This window comes from Mesoplodon densirostris, chromosome 4 (assembly GCF_025265405.1).
Source record: "Mesoplodon densirostris isolate mMesDen1 chromosome 4, mMesDen1 primary haplotype, whole genome shotgun sequence".
NCBI classification, from domain to species: domain Eukaryota; kingdom Metazoa; phylum Chordata; class Mammalia; order Artiodactyla; family Ziphiidae; genus Mesoplodon; species Mesoplodon densirostris.
Window position 1 is genome coordinate 76506515 of NC_082664.1, and position 18319 is coordinate 76524833.

Below are 18319 nucleotides of genomic sequence, written 5' to 3' on the forward strand. Positions count from 1 at the left end.
TTGCGAACCCAGTCTGTGGATTAACTGGGCCCTTTGCTTTTCCTTCTTTATTCTTCTATCTGCCTTTTGGTCAATTTATTACTCAGTAGAATGTCCACCTGAGGGTGGGAGTAAAGACAATGCTGAATCTTAAAAATTGGTTACTGTTAGAGAACGTGGGTAGCGTGGCGATTGATGTTATCAAACAAGAAGCTGTATAGCGCTCTTATTTTGTTGCGCTTTTTAGCACAAACTACTGTGGTTTTACTAACTTCATAGGAAAATGGCCTCAGCGTAGATCATTATTTTACCCAGTATTAGAGAGTGCCCTTACACAAAATGGCAACTTCAGTCGCGTTAACAGACTGCTGAAGCAGTAGTGATGTAATTGTTGCTTGGACACCAGGCGGGGCGGGGCGGGGCTGATTTACCGCTACCGGTTTAGAGCAGGTTTTCATCCAGTCACGCCCTTCTGAAAGATGGCCGGCCCCACTTCCCTCCCCCAACCTGGACATTTGCGATTGCTTCCTATGAATTTGAGGTTAATCTAATCCCGTGTTGTTTACGTGACCAAAGTCAAGATGGCAGCCACATCCCTTTGTAATTTAAGAAGAGTGAAGCCATTTATTTTTTCCTCCTCGCGTCTGGCTCTTGTGTTTGGAGGCGTGGTTGCCAGGAGTTAAAATGGTTGCTCCCTGTGATAGATTTAATAGGGAGTGAAGCTGTGACGACGAGGCGTTGCCCGGCCGCTCTTTGCTAGGCGTTCTGGCAGGCAGTTCCCTTTGCCCTTACTAGACATGGCGCTGGCCAGCGTGTTGGAGAGGCCGCTACCCGTGAACCGGCGTGGGTTTTTCGGGCTCGGGGGTCGTGCGGATCTGCTGGACCTGGGTCCAGGGAGTCCCAGCGATGGGCTGAGCCTGGTCGCGCCCAGCTGGGGTGTCCCAGAGGAGCCGAGAATCGAAATGCTTCATGGAACCACCACTCTGGCCTTCAAGGTGCGGACCCGGCCGTCGCGCCGGGCTGAGTTCCGCGCGCCCGCGCCCTTCCCGACCTCCCAGCTGGTCCGGAACCCGCGGTGGTCGCGGCCACGAAACCCAGACGGAGGCTCGGGCCTCTCACCCCAACCCCGGTGGTTTTGCTGTCCCACTGCCCCGAGAGGCCTCGGTTCTCGCTCTGGCCGGAGTGGGGGGCGATGGGGCTGGAAGGGCGGGGAGTGTGGTAAGTGGGAGAAGGAGCCCGAGGCTGCTCGAGTTAATACCTAGGCGACCCCAGGGTGCTCCTGTCCAGGAAAGGCCGCGGCAGCAGTGAACACTGGTAGAGGGAAGGCTGTTGTAACCACCAAAGGTTTTAGAAACTGAGTAGCCCGTTAGGCCAGGGTTACCGAAACGTTATGGCTTGAGGAGGAAGGTTGGTGGGAGGAAGCACTGTATCAGGAGTCAGACAATTGGGATTTTTGGTCCAGCTTTGCAATAACTGGCTGTATGATCTAGGGTAAGTCATTCGATCTCATTCCTCAGCCATCAAGTGAAGGTAATACTGAAGGTAATCCCATGTCAAGGGATTGATGTGAAGCTCTAGTGACATTAATATGAGGGAAGGTATGTTGTGAAGTATAAAACGGCAGAGACAGAGATGTTCTGGGTTTGCACTGATGCATAAAGAAATGTCAAAGATGGTGTTTTTGTGGTCTCATGTGGCCTGTTTTGTGTTTCCTCTGATCTTAACAGTTTCGCCATGGAGTCATTGTTGCAGCAGACTCCCGGGCCACAGCAGGCGCCTACATTGCCTCCCAGACAGTAAAGAAGGTGATAGAGATCAACCCCTACCTGCTGGGTACCATGGCTGGGGGTGCAGCGGATTGCAGCTTTTGGGAGCGGCTGTTGGCTCGGCAGTGTCGAATCTATGAGCTTCGAAACAAGGAACGCATCTCCGTAGCAGCCGCCTCCAAGCTGCTTGCCAACATGGTGTATCAGTATAAAGGCATGGGGCTGTCCATGGGCACCATGATCTGTGGCTGGGATAAGAGAGGCCCTGGTGAGTTAAGCTGCAGCCATGTGATTCTTGGGTGGGCTGGCACTACAGAGAGGACGGGTTGGATGAACAGATGAATGGAAGAGCTTATGTCAGTGCTGGGGATGTGTTGGTTAGTTCTCAGTCCTTTCGTCTGTTTGTTCAAGGAAGGGCTGTAGTGTAGGAAGGGGCAGGGAAGTAGATCAGCTGTGTCATTGACCACCCATGTGACCTTGGGCAGGTTGCTTATTTTCTCAGACTGTTTCATCATCTGTTACATAGGTTCCGTGAGGTAACACATGTCAAGCATGTAGTGTCTGACACATAACGTGTTTCCTTCTGGCCTCTCCTGTAAAATGATAAGACCTGCAAAGAGTTGTATTTAAGAATTAAATCGGCTAATAGACATAAAAACTCTAGTCAGTGCCATCTGATAGAAATACAATGTGAGCCGCACATGTAGTTTTACATTTTCTAATGGATGTATTTAAAAAGTGAAAAGAAATGGGTGAAATTAATTTTAACAGTTCTCTTAATCCAAAATAACTAAAATATTATCATTTCGGCATGTGTCATTAGCCCCATTTCAGGTGCTCAACAGCCACATGTCGCTGGTGTCTACCAGAGTGGACAGTGAAACTAAGTACCTACTCAAAAGTTAGTCATTTCTCTTCCCTTTTTTCCTGAAGAGAGTCTTTGGCCTAGAAGCGGGGGGGGGGTGCCCTTTGGGACTCATCTCCTTTCTTTCTTGATATAATCACCTAGGTCCTGTTGTCATCTCTGAAAAGAAATTCCTTAGCCTATTTTTCTTTCTGGTATATAAAAACCTTGCCAGGAAATTCAGTCTTGTATCTGATATCAGTTCTTTTTCAGCCAATTTTGAATGTCCCTTTAGTCAAGCTGGGATACGGCTAGTCACTTTCTGTTTAATTTTCCCCTTTGGTGCTTGAAAATAGTTACTCTTTCCTCCTATTGGTTTTGCTTCATTCATTTACTTCCCTCCCCCCGCTTTTTTTTTTTTTTTTTTTTTTGGACTGCACGGCTTACGGGAATCCCTGACTAGGAATTGAACTGTCAGGGATTCTTGACCAGTGTGAGCACTGAGTCCTAACCACTGGACCACCAGGGAATTCCCTTATTTATCTGCTTTCTAAATGCCTAGTTTTCCTCTTATGAACAATTGTAGGATACCCACCACTTTTTCATTTGCTTTGGAGAATATTAGTTCATTACGCAATAGAGGATGAAATGGGCTTCCCTGGTGGCACAGTGGTTGAGAGTCCACCTGCCGATGCAGGGGACACGGGTTCATGATCCAGTCCGGGAAGATCCCACATGCCGTGGATTGGCTGGGCCCGTGAGCCATGGCCGTTGAGCCTGTGCGTCTGGAGCCTGTGCTCCGCAAAGGGAGGGGCCACAACAGTGAGAGGCCCGCGTACCAAAAAATAAAAATAAAAAAAATAGAGGATGAATGAGCAGAGATTTAAAAGTGCATGTGATAGAGGAGCTCAGTTTGTTACTTTGGAAATTGAAACACTTTTCTCTTTGAAAAGTGTGAAAGAACAGTTCCATACATCTTGTGTGGTCTAGGGTAGCATTTCAGAAATGTTGTTTTGAACCCTTAGCTATTGGATTGGTCCCAGGTGGTGGAAAACAGTGTAAGAGAGTACAGAAACTGGCTAGCAAGGAAAACCCAGGAAGTCATAGTATAACCTAAATTGTACCATCTCAAGAAGCCTTCCTGACAAGATGTCCCATTCAGGATGAGTCAGCCCCTGGCCTCAAGCTGACTGAGAAAGGGTCACAGATTACTTAATGCAAGGCTGAATGAGATGAATGCCACTTTAAAGAGAACCAATAAAATGCTGAAGGAATTTGGGGGGTGGGGGGGATTGCTTCTGATGGGAGGAATTGAGGAGGACTCATTTTCCTGGATGTGAAAATGAGAGAAAGGAAACAGAATGAACAAGAGAAGACGGAAGAAGCATGAGATTTTGGGGGAAGTAACTGGACATCTAATTTAATTGGAACTAAAGTCTAGTTTAATTGTGAAGCAATTGGAACCAGATGGTGCGCTGACTAGGCAAGGTAGTGGCAATGGGACTTGACGAGGGGCTCCATGTTAGAACCATCGGAACCTGAAAACTGATAAGGGCGGTGCTTTTCAACCTGGCTTGTATCATAATCACCTGAAGAACTTAAGAATCTAGATCCGTGCTTGTCCCGCACCCAGACCAATTGAAAAAGAATACCTGGGGTAAGTCCTAGGCATCTTTTTAAAAAACTTCCTGGGAATTCCCTGGTGGTCCAGTGGCTAGGACTTAGCACTTTCACAGCCGGGGCCTGGGTTTGATCCCTGATCCAGAAACTAAGATCCTGCAAGCCGCTTGCTGTGGCAAAAAAAAAAAAAAAAAAACTTCCTTAGATGATTCTGATGCATAGTGAGTGTTGAGAACAACTGAAATAGGAAAAAGATTAGTGATGCATTGACAGAATTTGAAAATACAGAAGGATTGGTGGGGCAGAAGACAGATGAGTTTGGTAGGTAATGGAGAACCACTAAAAGTATTTGAGGACAGGAAATTTAAATATGAATTTGGTGACAAAGGCATCCAGCTGGAGAGGCCCAGCGGGCAGATGGAAATCATCAAAATTTTACTACATCTTTGTCTAAACTTTTGTCTATACCAGAGGTTGGCTAACTTTTTCATAAAGGGCCAAATATAAGTAAATATTCTAGGCTTGCAGGCTATATGATCTTTGTCTCAACTACATAGCTCCATTGTTTTAGCAAAAAAGCAGTCATAGACTGCTTATATATATATATATATATATATATATATATATATATATATATATATATATATATACACACACAAATGGCTGTGGCTATGTTCCAATAAAACTTTATAAAAATGGTGGTTGGGGGAATTCCCTGGCAGTCTAGTGGTTAGGACTGTGCGCTTTCACTGCTGAAGGCCCGGGTTTGGGGAACTAAGATCCCACAAGCCACTCAGTGCAACCCAAAAAAAAGAAATTAATTAAAAAATTTTTTAAAAATAGGCGGTTGACCTGGCCTCCCACTGTACCAGCACTGTCCAATAGAAATATAGTGTGATCCATACATGTAATTTTAAATGTTATAGTAGCCACATTTTTAAAAATAAAAAGGAAAATTAATTTTAATAATATATTCTATTTAACCCAGTAGATCCAAAATATTATTATGACGTGGTACTAGCTAGCATGTGGTACTAGCTTCATTTCAAATGCTCAGTAGTCACATGTGGCTAGTGGCTACCATACTGGACAGTGCAGGTCTTTACAATATGATTTAAAATTATAGGCTTTATTCTCTTACTGTGTGATGTATGCCTTGCGCTCCAGATAGTCTAAACTCTGAGGGTTAGGATTGTCTTTTTGGGTTTTTTTCCTTCATTTTTTGGCTGCACAGCCTGTGGGATCCTAGTTCACCAACCAGGGATCGAACCTGCACCCCCTGCATTGGAAGTGCAGAGTCTTAACCACTGGACCACCAGGGAAATCCCAGGGTTGTCTTAAATATTACCTCTTACAGTGCCTGAAGTTCTGTGCTTGAAACCTAAGTCATTTGAATTATACTTGCTTTTTGGTTGTACAGAGAAGACAGACAAGGCAGTTACTGTAATGTGAGGTAAGATGGGATGGTATGTGTAGAATCCTGAAGTCTTAAAATTTAATTTGATTTCTTCACCTTTTTTTTTAAAGTAATTTTATAGAAGTGCTATTTTCTTGTATTTCTGTTGGTCTCCCCTGGGTTTCAACAGGAATGGAGAACTGTTGCCTTGGAGGATGAATCAGATGTCAAAAGGGGTGATCATTTTTTTCTTACTAACCTCATCTCTCTTTCCAGGCCTCTACTACGTGGACAGTGAAGGAAACCGGATCTCGGGGGCCACCTTCTCTGTAGGTTCTGGCTGTGTGTATGCTTATGGGGTCATGGATAGGGGTTACTCCTATCACCTGGAGGTGGAAGAGGCCTATGATCTGGCCCGTCGAGCCATTTACCAAGCCACCTACAGAGATGCCTACTCAGGAGGTTCCGTCAACCTCTACCATGTCCGGGAGGATGGCTGGATCCGAGTCTCCAGTGACAATGTAGCTGATCTACATGACAAGTATAGTGGATCTACCCCCTGAAGGAGGGCAGATGTAGCTGCTTGCCTTGCTTGGGGTGACTGTTGTTGGTAATATGGGTACAGCTCCCCATCCTCTAGTGGAGGGGTCCCTGATTGTATCGATCATTTTTTTAAAATCTCTGGTGCGTTGACCTCCATGTGTTACCCATTGTTAATGAGCTACTGCAGAGGTAATTATTTGTTTTACTTTCTTGGATGTTAACATTACACTACTCGATCTCAGCCTGTGTTGTGTCTTTTCTCCACACTGTCCCTCCTCCAAGCACTTTACAGTCAAATCAGCCGGGACAGTGGGAGGGGAGTGACTGTAATTACAGGAAACAGCAGTGTGAAGACATTGTCTAGTGAATACATTAACGTCCCCACTCATGAAGCTAATAACAAAGGAGAAGGAGAGGGAGGGTCCTGGAGGGAGAGACTTCCTGATTCTGTCTGCAAGGAGATGAAAAGTTGATGAGGTGGAAAGATGCACAGGGCTGTACCAGGCCGAGCTGCGGAGGAAAAAAACTCTCCTCCTGTGGTGGGGGAGGGGAGGCTGATGCTACATGCAGAGCAGAAAGGTGAAGAGGGTAAGCCAGTTGGGAAGGGAAGGCTTTGACTGGGAAAAGAGAGGACAAAGAGGTGTGTGTGAAAGCAGTAGTGACCACCAGCCTGGTGATCCCTGTCCTTCTGGCCCTCCAGTGTGTGCCAGTGTGGGAGACAGGGAGATGATGGTGGACTTACAGTCTCCTGGGCAGGAAGAGGCACAAAATTTTCACTGGAACGTGTGGGTGGGGAAGAGGCCCTGCTGAGAGCAGAGATGGCTGATTTATCGCACCCAGCGCTGAGGGGCTTCCCAAGCTATGGTGGCAGCAGATGGCAAGGCCTTCTGTTAAAGAGAAGACATAGGACGTAGGGGAGATAGAGGAGGTTGATGGGAGAAACTTTTAAGAAATGGGAGAGGAGGGCATAAACACTGCTTTGTATTAGTTGGCAAGAAGGAAGAAAGTGGTTGGTGAGGGTGACAATGCAGTGTCGTCTTTTGAGGTCAAGGGGCTGGGAAGGGTTATCCACAGAAATAGAGGGGTAAAGCCTCTTCTCCCCCATACTGCAGCAACCTTCCCTTCTTGCACCTTCCCTCCCCCTTCAGCCTCCTGCAGTCTCCGTATTGACTGATGAGGACTGACTGATGAGGACTGTCGGCCAGGAACTGATGGAGGCTTGTTAATTGCATTTGTCAAATGCAGGGAAATTGGGAATTAGTGAGACCAGAGAAGGGAGTTTGGAAAACAAATGACTCTGGTGCCTAAGGAGATTCATTTTGCTGAAAGGTGCCTCCAGAGCCCCTGGAGCCGAGGAGCTGCCAGCGTGGACCTAGACCTGCTCTACAGTCAAAGCAGGCAGGAGCCACACTACAGCTCCCTTCTGCGCAGCCGTCGGCAGATGCTTAACTGCGAGAGGCAGAGACACAGTCATCTTCCTCTCAGTTAGGATAGTGGTTTGTAGACCTTATACAAAATTAGAACTCTTTATTTTATTTATTTATTTTTGGCTGTGTTGGGTGGGTCTTCGTTTCTGTGCAAGGGCTTTCTCTAGTTGTGGCAAGCAGGGGCCACTCTTCATCGCGGTGCGCGGGCCTTTCACTGTCGCGGCCTCTCTTGTTGCAGGGCAGAGGCTCCAGACGCGCAGGCTCAGTAGTTGTGGTGCGCAGGCTCAGTAGTTGTGGCTCGCAGGCTCTAGAGCGCAGGCTCAGTAGTTGTGGCTCACGGGCCTATTTGCTCCACGGAATGTAGGATCTTCCCAGACCAGGGCTCGAACCCGTGTCCCCTGCATTGGCAGGCAGATTCTCAACCACTGCGCCACCAGGGAAACCTGGGACTCTTTTTAAAAAATGAACTCTTAGGAGAAATCCAAGCCCCTGAAAGAAATCAAATCAGATTGAAGTAGAGTTGAAGGGCCCAGCACCTCAACCATTGAGCTTCCCCCTCCAGCCACTTCCCACATCGCCCCACCCCCACCCCACGCATACTCCCTGGAACTTCTTGGAACCCCAAGGAACACAATTTGAAAATAACTGCCCTGGGAAATAACCTTCAGGAAGAAAAGAGAGTTGAAGATTGGAATTCTTTTACATTGACCCCCAGAGAGCATGAGACTTCCTGGGCTCTTTTCCCTTGAAAGAAAATTCAGTCTGGAGAGAAGAGATAGTCATGAAACAATGCTGCCCTTGCCTTGTTGCTATCTCACACCTGACTTTGCAGTGGTCTAGCTGTTCAGTGTAAACACCTGTTCTGCACTGGCTGAGTCCTTATGTTCAGGCAAAAAACGCATATCCTAGAGTCCTGTTTTCTGGCATATCCCTGCTTCTCTGCCTTCCTGCATTTTGGATAAAAGAAAGACTCGCTTAATGGAAGAGATCAATCTGTGGTAGGTTTTCTGGAAAGAAAGTAGAGCAGAGATAGAGGAAAACTGCAAGTCTCCAGGCCCAGTGATGCTCACTCTGCAATTGCAGTTTCTTGCTGCTGGGACTGGTGGGGAGTTGGCTTTGCAGTGATGTGTGTCTCTACTTGTGCGGGGATGATGGATGCTGCATAGCACTGGAGAGATGCTGTTGAGTGGAGTGTACCAGTTCAGGGGCTCCCATCAGATTAATTTCCCAGTGCAGTCCTCTTGACAAAGGATGATGGAAAAGAAATTGCCTTAAATAGCCAGAAGATTAATTTCTGTCTGCAATTCCCAGGCATCCAAGGGCCAGGGCTTTTTAAGTGATGTCTGACAATTTCTCCTTCCACAGATAGCTCAGTAACACCAAAATCTGACTTCTCAGGGTAGGTGATGGGACTAACCTGATTAAACAGGGAGCAAAACACTCCTAGAGGCCCCATGCTTCCTCTTGCTGGCAGGGAATGCTGTGGGGTTGAAGACAGATGTGCCTTATAGCATCTCCAAACCAGGCAAGGGAGGGCTGCAGGGAGCAGCAGTGCCCTGTGGGGTGAGTAGAATGTTCATGAGGGAAGGTGAAAAGGTAGGCGAGGACATGAGGAGGAGGGAGGAAGGTCACAGTTAAATCAGGGACTGAAGCATAATAGTTACTGAGTGTTCCCTCTTCCGGCAAAACCAGAAGGTCAATGTCTCTTGATATCCTCCTCAGCTAGCAAATGAGAAAACTGTCAAAGCCATTTGGGGAATGGAAAGTTACATCCTTTGAGGGGAAATAAAACAACTGATTTGTTATGGTCCACAGGTTCTGTGTGGACTCTCAGGGGAGTGAGGCAAGAGGGGGGATGGAAAGGGAGTAAGGTGAAAAAAGGTGGAGGGAAACTGGGGGAGCATTTCCCTAGTCTCAGAAGAAGGAGGATGGTTGGGTCAGTGATGAATTCACATGAGCGTATCTAATTTGGTGAATACAATTCGGTTTTTCATTTTCTGTTAGTTTTGATTGTTTTGTTAAGAGCCCCTCCTGCCAGGGCTCTAGCAGTAGATTAGATGCTTTGAAACTGACCAGCAGCAGTGACCTCAAGACAGGATTAACAGCTTTATGATTTAAAACACACGTATAGGGACTCCCCTCGTGGCGCAGTAGTTAAGAATCCATCTGCCAATGCAGGAAACACGGGTTAGAGCCCTGGTCCGGGAATATCCCACATGCCGCAGAGTAACTAAACCCGTGCGCCACAACTACTGAAGCCCGCGTGCCTAGAGCCCGTGCTCCACAACAAGAGAAGCCACCGCAATGAGAAGCCCACGCACCGCCATGAAGAATAGCTTCCGCTTGCTGCAACTAGAGAAAGCCCGCGTGCAGCAACAAAGACCCAACGCAGCCAAAAAAAAAATTTTTTTAATAATAATAAATTTATTTAAAAAATAAAACATGTATATTACAACTAAGCATCTCTGCTATTTTGGGGTATTTTTTCTTGTTTGTTTTTTAAATTCTAGTTTCCCTTTAGGAAGCCAGAATCATATTGGGAAATCTTTAATTACAGTGGGCAAGATGAGAGAGCAAACAGCAGTCACAACTGCCCTGATGAGCAGCTGTTGCCACCTCCTGCCTGACCCAGGCTGCCCCCCACCCCTGCATCAGCCGACTCTCCACATCCCCGCAGTGCACCCCAGGCCTGGCCTCAGAGCCAAGTTCTTGCTTCTCGGGGCTATGCCCCACTGAAGCATTTCAATAAAAACCATTTCTAAAATGTCGCGTTCGCAGTTGTTAATGGGTCAGGCAGAAATTCTACCCCCGTCAGCTTCTTGGGTTTATTTAACCCAACTCATTTCTCCCTGAAGCTCTGCGTCTGAGTCAGGTGCCAAGCCTAACTTGGCACTTCACACTTTATAATGCAGACTTAGCTGTCATCAGCCATGAAGATCTGAACCAGTTTATGAGAAAGGAAATTAGACACCGTGGGTTCAACCCCTTCTGATGCCTCTCCCCCATCTTCTCAGGACGCCCCTTCTTTCTGTTGTCTCTCTGCTTGATTTCATGTTTTCTCTCTGCTCTCACTTTATAAAAATTCCCTTCTCTTTCCTCCACAGAATTTAAACAAAAACTAATCAATCCATAAACCAAGTGCTGCTTATGGACATTAATGTAACAAGAAAAGTGTATTGCTAGCTTCAGGGTACCCAAAAAAACTGGTATTACAGAGGGAAACACAGATGGAATGCGAGAAAGTGAGCTAGAGAAAACAAGAGACAAATGAGACAGAAAAGCGACTCCTGGACAGCAAAAGTGAGATTGAGCAAAGAGGAGAAGGAGACGGGTCGAGGCAGAGAAGATGCATGGAGACGTTGATGGGCAGAGCTGGACTGTGAATGGGGGTGTGGGTCAGGGAGTGGGAAGGGAGACTCAGAAGGACAAGTGATAGAGACAGTGGGCAGAGAAATAGGGAAGAAGGAAGCAGCGAGAAGCTAATGCACAGTGAAACATGTCCCCCTGGAGACAGATAATTTCTCCAGCCACACATAATGAACACGTGCCTCTGTGTGCTGCCCCTGTACTGTCACAGTCACTTACATTCTGCAAGAATCTCTCTCTGTCTACTCTGCTTGTGCAAGGTTGGAAAGAAGGTTTGAGCTCTCTCAGAACCACCTTTTCTCAACCCAGCCAGGAAGACAGAAAAGCAGCAACCTCTCTCGTAAGAGCAGGAGGGTAAGTGAGGCAGGATCACAGATTCAGTACGTTTTAACATTTTATTTTTTGACTCACAAAGAGGTCCTCTCTCCCCGCACTTTCATACCCCCTGGCCACACACCTCACACATACATGCCCACAGGTCAGGACCAAGGCTGTTCAAATGGCGAGAGGGGGGCCACAAGTTCCCAGGAAGACAGGAATAGCAGGTGCTTCTGGTAAGAAGGAAATAAGAAGGTACACGTAGGAATGTGTGTAGCCCACAAGGGACCAAAGTCAAGGGGATATTTTTGTACCTACTGCAGCTCTTTTCCTAGCCTCGCCACAATATCGTCACTATCCCAAGGACATCAGACATTCTTAGCTTCCCCATGCACAGAGTTTCACAGAATACATCGACCCTTTTTTCATGGTAGTTCATCTGGAGTGGTGATGTGCATTGTTGTCTGATTAGAGGGAATCCACTGAGCACCAGGGTTCTGTGGGAGGGCTCATAAACACTGTTTCCCTTGAGTCTTGAGGCTGCATTCAAAGCTTAATCTTTAGAAAAGAAAGCAGTGGAGCAGTTTAAACCAGAACAACAGATTAAGCATGGTCCCACATCTCTAAGTACGTCCCAAAGAGGGAAAATGGCACATAAAGGTGGATCAGCCTTGAGTCAGTAGAGCCCAGGTGTGGTCCTCGGCTGCATGCGCTACATCCATGAGCATCTGTGTAAGGTCTCTGATTGTTTTCTGACACCTGTCTTCCTTTTCAGTTAAACACTTAACTCTACTACACTTTTTGTTTATTCCCCAATGTCTAGCATGCTGCAGGCTACTCAGTAGAGATAATAAATGTATTTTTAATGAATAAATGAATGAATGAAGGATTTCACTATGGTGTCTTAATGCCAGTGATTCTTACCCTTCTCAGCATTGTGACTCCCTATTATTGTTGCATTTCAAGATGCTGTTTGCTCCTCTGAAACATACTATGAAATGTTATATTAATTTTTAAATTAAGACAAATTAAAATCACTTGCTTTATGAATCTTTAAAAAATGTTTTGCCAACCCCCTGCTTATAAATGACTACAACTAGGTGTCATAAAAGGCAGTTTTGAGAAGCATTCCTGCCCATCCCCACCTTGCCTGGATTCTGCAGTCCTGCTCTCTTTCTCTTCAAATGGCAGGATTAGTCTCACACAAAATACGATCAGCCCCTGAAGAACTGAGCTCCAGGTGTAGCTCTGTAGGTTATCTCCCTTACCATATTTTGTTTTATTTTGCTTTCTCTTCAGTCCATGGACAGAGGCTTAGCCAATACCCAAGGCTGGTTCCTGGATGTCAGGCGCATGAGTGACTTGCTCTTTATAAGGGAAGGACTAATGGTGAAAGAGAGGAAGTTGTGCCACCAAGCCCCACACCCGAAAAGGGAGACAAGCCACCTTTCTTTGGGTTTTGGTTTCCTTCAAAATCTAGAATTGTTGCCACTTGTCTTTCTTCCACCGATTTAAACAAAATGTTTTGACATCCTAGGTGGTGTTCATTAACATGTGCTTTAGAATTTTCTGAAGAATTATAACGGAGTCCTAAAATAAATCAGAGAATTCCAGAGATCTTAAGACCCTAACCTTGTCTTGAGAAAGGGCTGAATCTAAATATCTAAAGCAAACAATTTTAACTATATTTTAAAAATTTTGAAATGCTTGAAAACTTCAGAGAAGTTGAAAGAATAGTACAATGAATACCCACTTACCCTTCACATATGTTCACTAATTGTTATCATTTTGCCACATTTACTTTATATGTATACATCCATTTATTTATTAATATTTATTTTACTGAATTATTTGAAAGTAAGTTACAGAGATCATGACATTTGACCCTTAAATATGTCTCCTAAGAACTAAGATATTCCCTTACAAAACCACAGTACTGTTAACACACCAAGAAATTTAACATTACTATGATCGTATTATCTAATACCCTGTCTGTATTCAAATTCACCAACTGTCCCAGTAATGTACATTATATATATTTTTTCCTGATCCAGGATTCAATCCAGGCTCACACATCACATTTAACTGTCGTGTCATTTCAGTTGCTTTAATTTAGAATAGGTCCTCATATTTGTGTGTGTGTCTCTTATGACATTTATACTTTGAAGAGCACAGACCATAATATGTCCTGTGAAATCTGGATTTGTCTGATTCTTTCCTCATGATTAGATTCAGGTTAAACATTTTTAGCAAGAATATTGCCTAGGTGATACTGTATACTTCCCATTGCACTGCTGCTGGAGACACATAATGTCAGTTTGTTACATTATAGATGACGCTGAAGTTTGCCTGCTAGGTTTCTCCATTTGGGGACTTCCCTGGTGGCACAGTAGTTAAGAATCCGCCTGCCAATGCAGGGGACATGGGTGCGAGCCCTGGTCCGGGAAGATCCCACATGCCGCGGAGCAACTAAGTCCATGCGCCACAAATACTGAGCCCACGTGCCTAGAGTCCGTGCTCCGCCACAAGAGAAACCACTGCAATGAGAAGCCCATGCACCACAACGAAGAGTAGCCCCCGCTCACCGCAGCTAGAGAAAGCGCCAGCGCAGCAACGAAGAACCAACACAGCCAAAAATAAAAAATAAATAAATAAGTTTATACAAAAAAGAAATAAAGGTACATTATTTGCCCTTTGTAATTAATTAGTAAACTAATAATAAGTAGAGTGATTATTTGAAATCATGGGAATATCCTGTACTCCCATAGTCTTGCACCCATTCGTTTTAGCATCCACTGATGATCCTTCCTGAATCAATTTTTGCATTGGTGGTTGCAAATGTTGGTTTTTCAAATTCTGTCATTTCTTCTACCTATATAAGCTGGCATCTATCTTTCTTTCCTTCTTCCTCCTTTTACTTTGCATTTACCTATCTTTAATTTTTTATTTTATTTCATTTTAATTTATTCTTTATTTGCAGGTCCTTAAAGAAAAACTTCCCAGATGTTTATACAATTTATTTTGCATTTAATAAATCGTCAAATCCATAACTTTTTTCTTTTAAAATCTAATCGACCCTCACTCCTGCTACAACATAAACTCCTTTCTTCACTCTTCCTTGAGTACTATTCCCTGCTGCCTGCCTCTCTTCCTTCTCTTTTCCTTTGCATTATCGTCCACCTTTCTGTAACCTCTCTCATTTCTCCAAATCTCAACTCTCTCAGACACTTCCCTCTCCAGTGTCTCTGAGGACACAGTCCCAACTGGCTCTGGGATTTCCTTCCACTACTGTTCTAAAATGCTCTTGGGTGTGGTAATGAATAACTGTCAGAAACAGCTTCCTGGCCTCATGCCAGGGGAAGTTAGATTTCACTGTGTGGAGAGGCCCTTTTGGGATCTCACTGAACAGAAACAGCTTAAAATACTAAAGAGATATGTTTGATTCAAAGCTAAATAAGTAGCTTTTCCTCAATTGACAAGTCATCTGTGAAGTTTAACATTTGAAATCTCAAATGCTTTAGAATTTTAAATTATAATTAGGTGAAAAAGGTGCATTTTCTCCCTATTCTCATTACCTAAGAGCACAAATGGTTCACTCAAACTTTCTACCAAAGATTCCCCTGTGACAATAAGGAAAAAAAAAAAAAAAGAAAAAGAAATGACAGGACTTCCCTGGTGGTCCAGTGGTTGAGACTCTGAGCTTCCACTGCAGGGGCGCGGATGCCGCATGGCGTGGCCAAAAAAAAAAAAAAAAAAAAAAAAAAAAGAAAGAAAGAAAGAGGGCTTCCCTGGTGGTGCAGTGGTTAAGAATCAGCCTGCCAATTCAGGGGACACGGGTTCGAGTCCTGGTCCAGGAAGATCCCACATGCCGCCCGCACGCAGCAACAAAGACTCAACGCAGCCAAAAATAATAAAATAAATAAATTTTTTAAAAAAAGAAAGAAAATAAATGGCTTTTCCATCTTAACTCTGACCTTTGTAGAAATGGACTCATAATTAAAGATATATCCCAAGAGGGATGTTGTATGGGGGTTGTGAACATTCTACTGATAATCAGAGGGAAGACAGGCTTCTCTTTCATGGACTCAGAACAAGAGAGCAAAAGAGTATAACACAGCAAGGCAGAGTGGATTGCAATTTAGGCAGAGACTAATGAATGGTCAAGAGCACAGGTCCTGGAGTCAGAAGACCTGGATTCAAGTTCTGACTCCACCATTTAATGAGCTTAATTACCTTGAGGTAAGTCACCCTCCTCCCTCTCTGAGTCTTAGTTTTCTCATTAGTAAAAGAGGCAAATATAATAGTACTTATAGGCTTGAGTACATGAAATAGAGTGGCTGGCACCAAGTAAACCCTCAATAAATGTTGATTATAATAATTGTCTTAACAGTTTTGTTTTCCCTTCATCCTAACGTTTTTGAAAATGATCACCTGTACACCTGAGGATATGAGATGTCCTAATATATTCCTATCAAAAGTGAATGTTTTTCCGGGACTTCTCTGGTGGTCCAGTGGTTAAGACTCCATGCTTCCACTGAAGGGGGCACGGGTTTGATCCCTGCTCAGGAAACTAAGATCCCGCATGCCACACAGTGCAGCTAAAAAAGAAAAGAAAAAAAGGTAAAAAGTTTACTTTTCTAGTGATTTTCCTGGCTTATATGATTATTATTATTTTATTTATTTATCTTTTTTGGCTGCTTTGGGTCTTCGTTGCTGTGTGCGGGCTTTCCCTAGTTGCGGTGAGCGGGGGCTACTCTTCCTTGCAGTGTGCGGGCTTCTCATTGCAGTGGCTTCTCTTGTTGTGTAACACAGGCTCTAGGGGCGTGGGCTTCAGTAGTTGCGGCATGCAGGCTCAGTTGTTGTGGCTCCCAGGCTCTAGAGCGCAGCCTCAGTAGTTGTGGCGCACGGGCTTAGTTGCTCCGCAGCATGTGGGATCTTCCCAGACCAGGGATCAAACCTGTGTCCCCTGTGTTGGCAAGCAGATTGGCAAGCGCCACCAGGGAAGTCCCATATTATTATTTTTTTTTAATAATGGAAAACATGGGAAAGGAAACACAGGAAGTCTATAACCCTTAAGAATATAAGCACTGCCACCTCATTTTCATGTAACAGGCAAAGCTGTTGCCTGGGTTGCCATATAAGCCAGGGTACTGCTAGGGTGAAAAAAACACTTGGACGCAACAGGCCTTTCTGCTGAGAAGCAGATCCTACCAAGAACATCCTAGACTTTGAGAACCAACAAGTGAATGGAGGAGACATTTCAGCACTGGGGGGCTGAATATTCAAGACAGCCGGCTTGGGGCAATGAGACCTTGTAGTAACCTCTCTCTGATCCTGTTTCCTGTAAAATTGGGATGCCAATAACCTGCCTGTTTAATACTGATACAATCACATTATCTAGTTCCATATATTTCATTTATCACATTCGATTTTCCCCAATTATCCTGATAATGTCCATTATAATTTTTTTTCCTAACCTCGATTCAATCAAGTATCATATTTTGCATTTAGTTGTTATGTCTCTTTATTGTCCTTTAATCAATTTATTTATTTTTTAAAACAGTTATTTATTTATTTTGGCTGTGCCGGGTCTTAGTTGCAGCACACAGGATCTTCGTTGTGGCCATGTTTAGTTGTGGCAGGCGGCCTCCTTAGTTGCAGCATGCACATGGGATCAAGTTCCCCGACCAGGGATCGAACCCAGGCCCCCTGCAATGGGAGCATGGAATCTTACCCACTAGACCACCAGGGAGGTCCCCTGTTGTCCTTTAATTTAGAACAGTCCCCTCATCTTTGTGTGTGACTTCATTACATTGATATTTTAGAAGCGTTCAGGCCAGCTGTCTTGTGGAATGTTGTGAGAATGAAATCAGATAATATTTTTTAAAGCTGTGTTTTGATCCAGTGAGGCATAACGGTTAAGAACTTGCACTATGGAGCTAAATTTTCTGGGTTCAAGTTCCAGGTCTACCTCTTACTAGCTGTATAACCTTAGTCAAATTATTATACCTCTCTCTGTCTTAGTCTCATCTATAAAGTGAGGATAATGAGTACCTCCCCACTACTGTGGTGATTAAATAAGTAAATACATGTAAAGTGTTCACAGCAGTCTCTGCACAGTAAGTGCTCATGAACTGTTACTGAAGAAGGCAAATTCTTGTTGTGGGACCTGAGTTTCAAAATCTGTGTGTGTTTAGCTAGAAAAAAAAATTCACTCAATTATAAATGATTTTTTTTCAGTGTTTACTAAATGTCTATAATTATGCCAGCTGCTGCAGTAAAAATTTAAAAAATAGTTCCTGAAGGGAAAAAAAGAAGGTATGATCTCTGATCTCAAACAATTTACTAGTGTGAAATTAGTAAAATATGGGAAACAATCAAGGTAGAGTTAAGCACTGCTAACCTGAGTAAACATGAAGTTCATGCTGATAGTTGAGAGAAGGAAGTGGTCTGTGTGGACTGAAATAGCTGAAGAGTGTTTAAAAACTGACTAGTCAGAGAAGAGGAGACAGCCATTACTCCAGGCAGATGAAACCGCTTGAGCAAAGGAATAATACGGGAGTGAGGGCAGCGGGAAATAAGTACAAACAGGGCCCTGGGGCCAGGTTATGAGTGGTTTAAAATCCAGGTACAAGCAACCAGGTCTTCCTGCAGGAGGTTAAGGGGGCCCATTTTAGGTTCTTGAGAATGTAGTGTTAGCCAAATGGAGAAAAAATTGGGGACAAAGGCTGAGCAAAAATCCTCGCCCAAAGTGTAAGACTACTTTGTCTTTCACCTGAAGGATGTCACGCACTTGCATGAATGTTCATTTAAAGGTGGGAGGGTTAAGCAATAGACGTGACCCAGAGACGTTCCACCTGGAAATCATGAGCTCGGCCCACGCACCGAGTGCTTGATGCTTAATCCCAAACTAGAATTTTACTGACTAGTTAACCAACTTTAGCAAATTGTCAGAAGGTGCTCGCTCACTAGTTTTTTATGCTGGTAACGAAGGCCTGGTTTCACTGAGGAACAAACATGGGAAAGGGTGAGAAAGTGAAAGGAAGGGGAGAGAGGTGGG

General features: G+C 44.5%; 1 protein-coding gene across 1 annotated transcript; it reads left to right on the top strand.

The window, feature by feature from the left end:
- The first annotated feature begins 751 nt into the window (after nt 1-751).
- PSMB5 (proteasome 20S subunit beta 5) lies at nt 752-6389 on the top strand. The gene is made up of 3 exons (XM_060098233.1): nt 752-974; nt 1707-2013; nt 5882-6389. Exons 1-3 carry the CDS (start codon nt 777-779, stop codon nt 6166-6168), a joined length of 792 nt encoding a protein of 263 aa, XP_059954216.1. The 5' UTR covers nt 752-776; the 3' UTR covers nt 6169-6389.
- The last annotated feature ends 11930 nt before the right edge of the window (nt 6390-18319 follow it).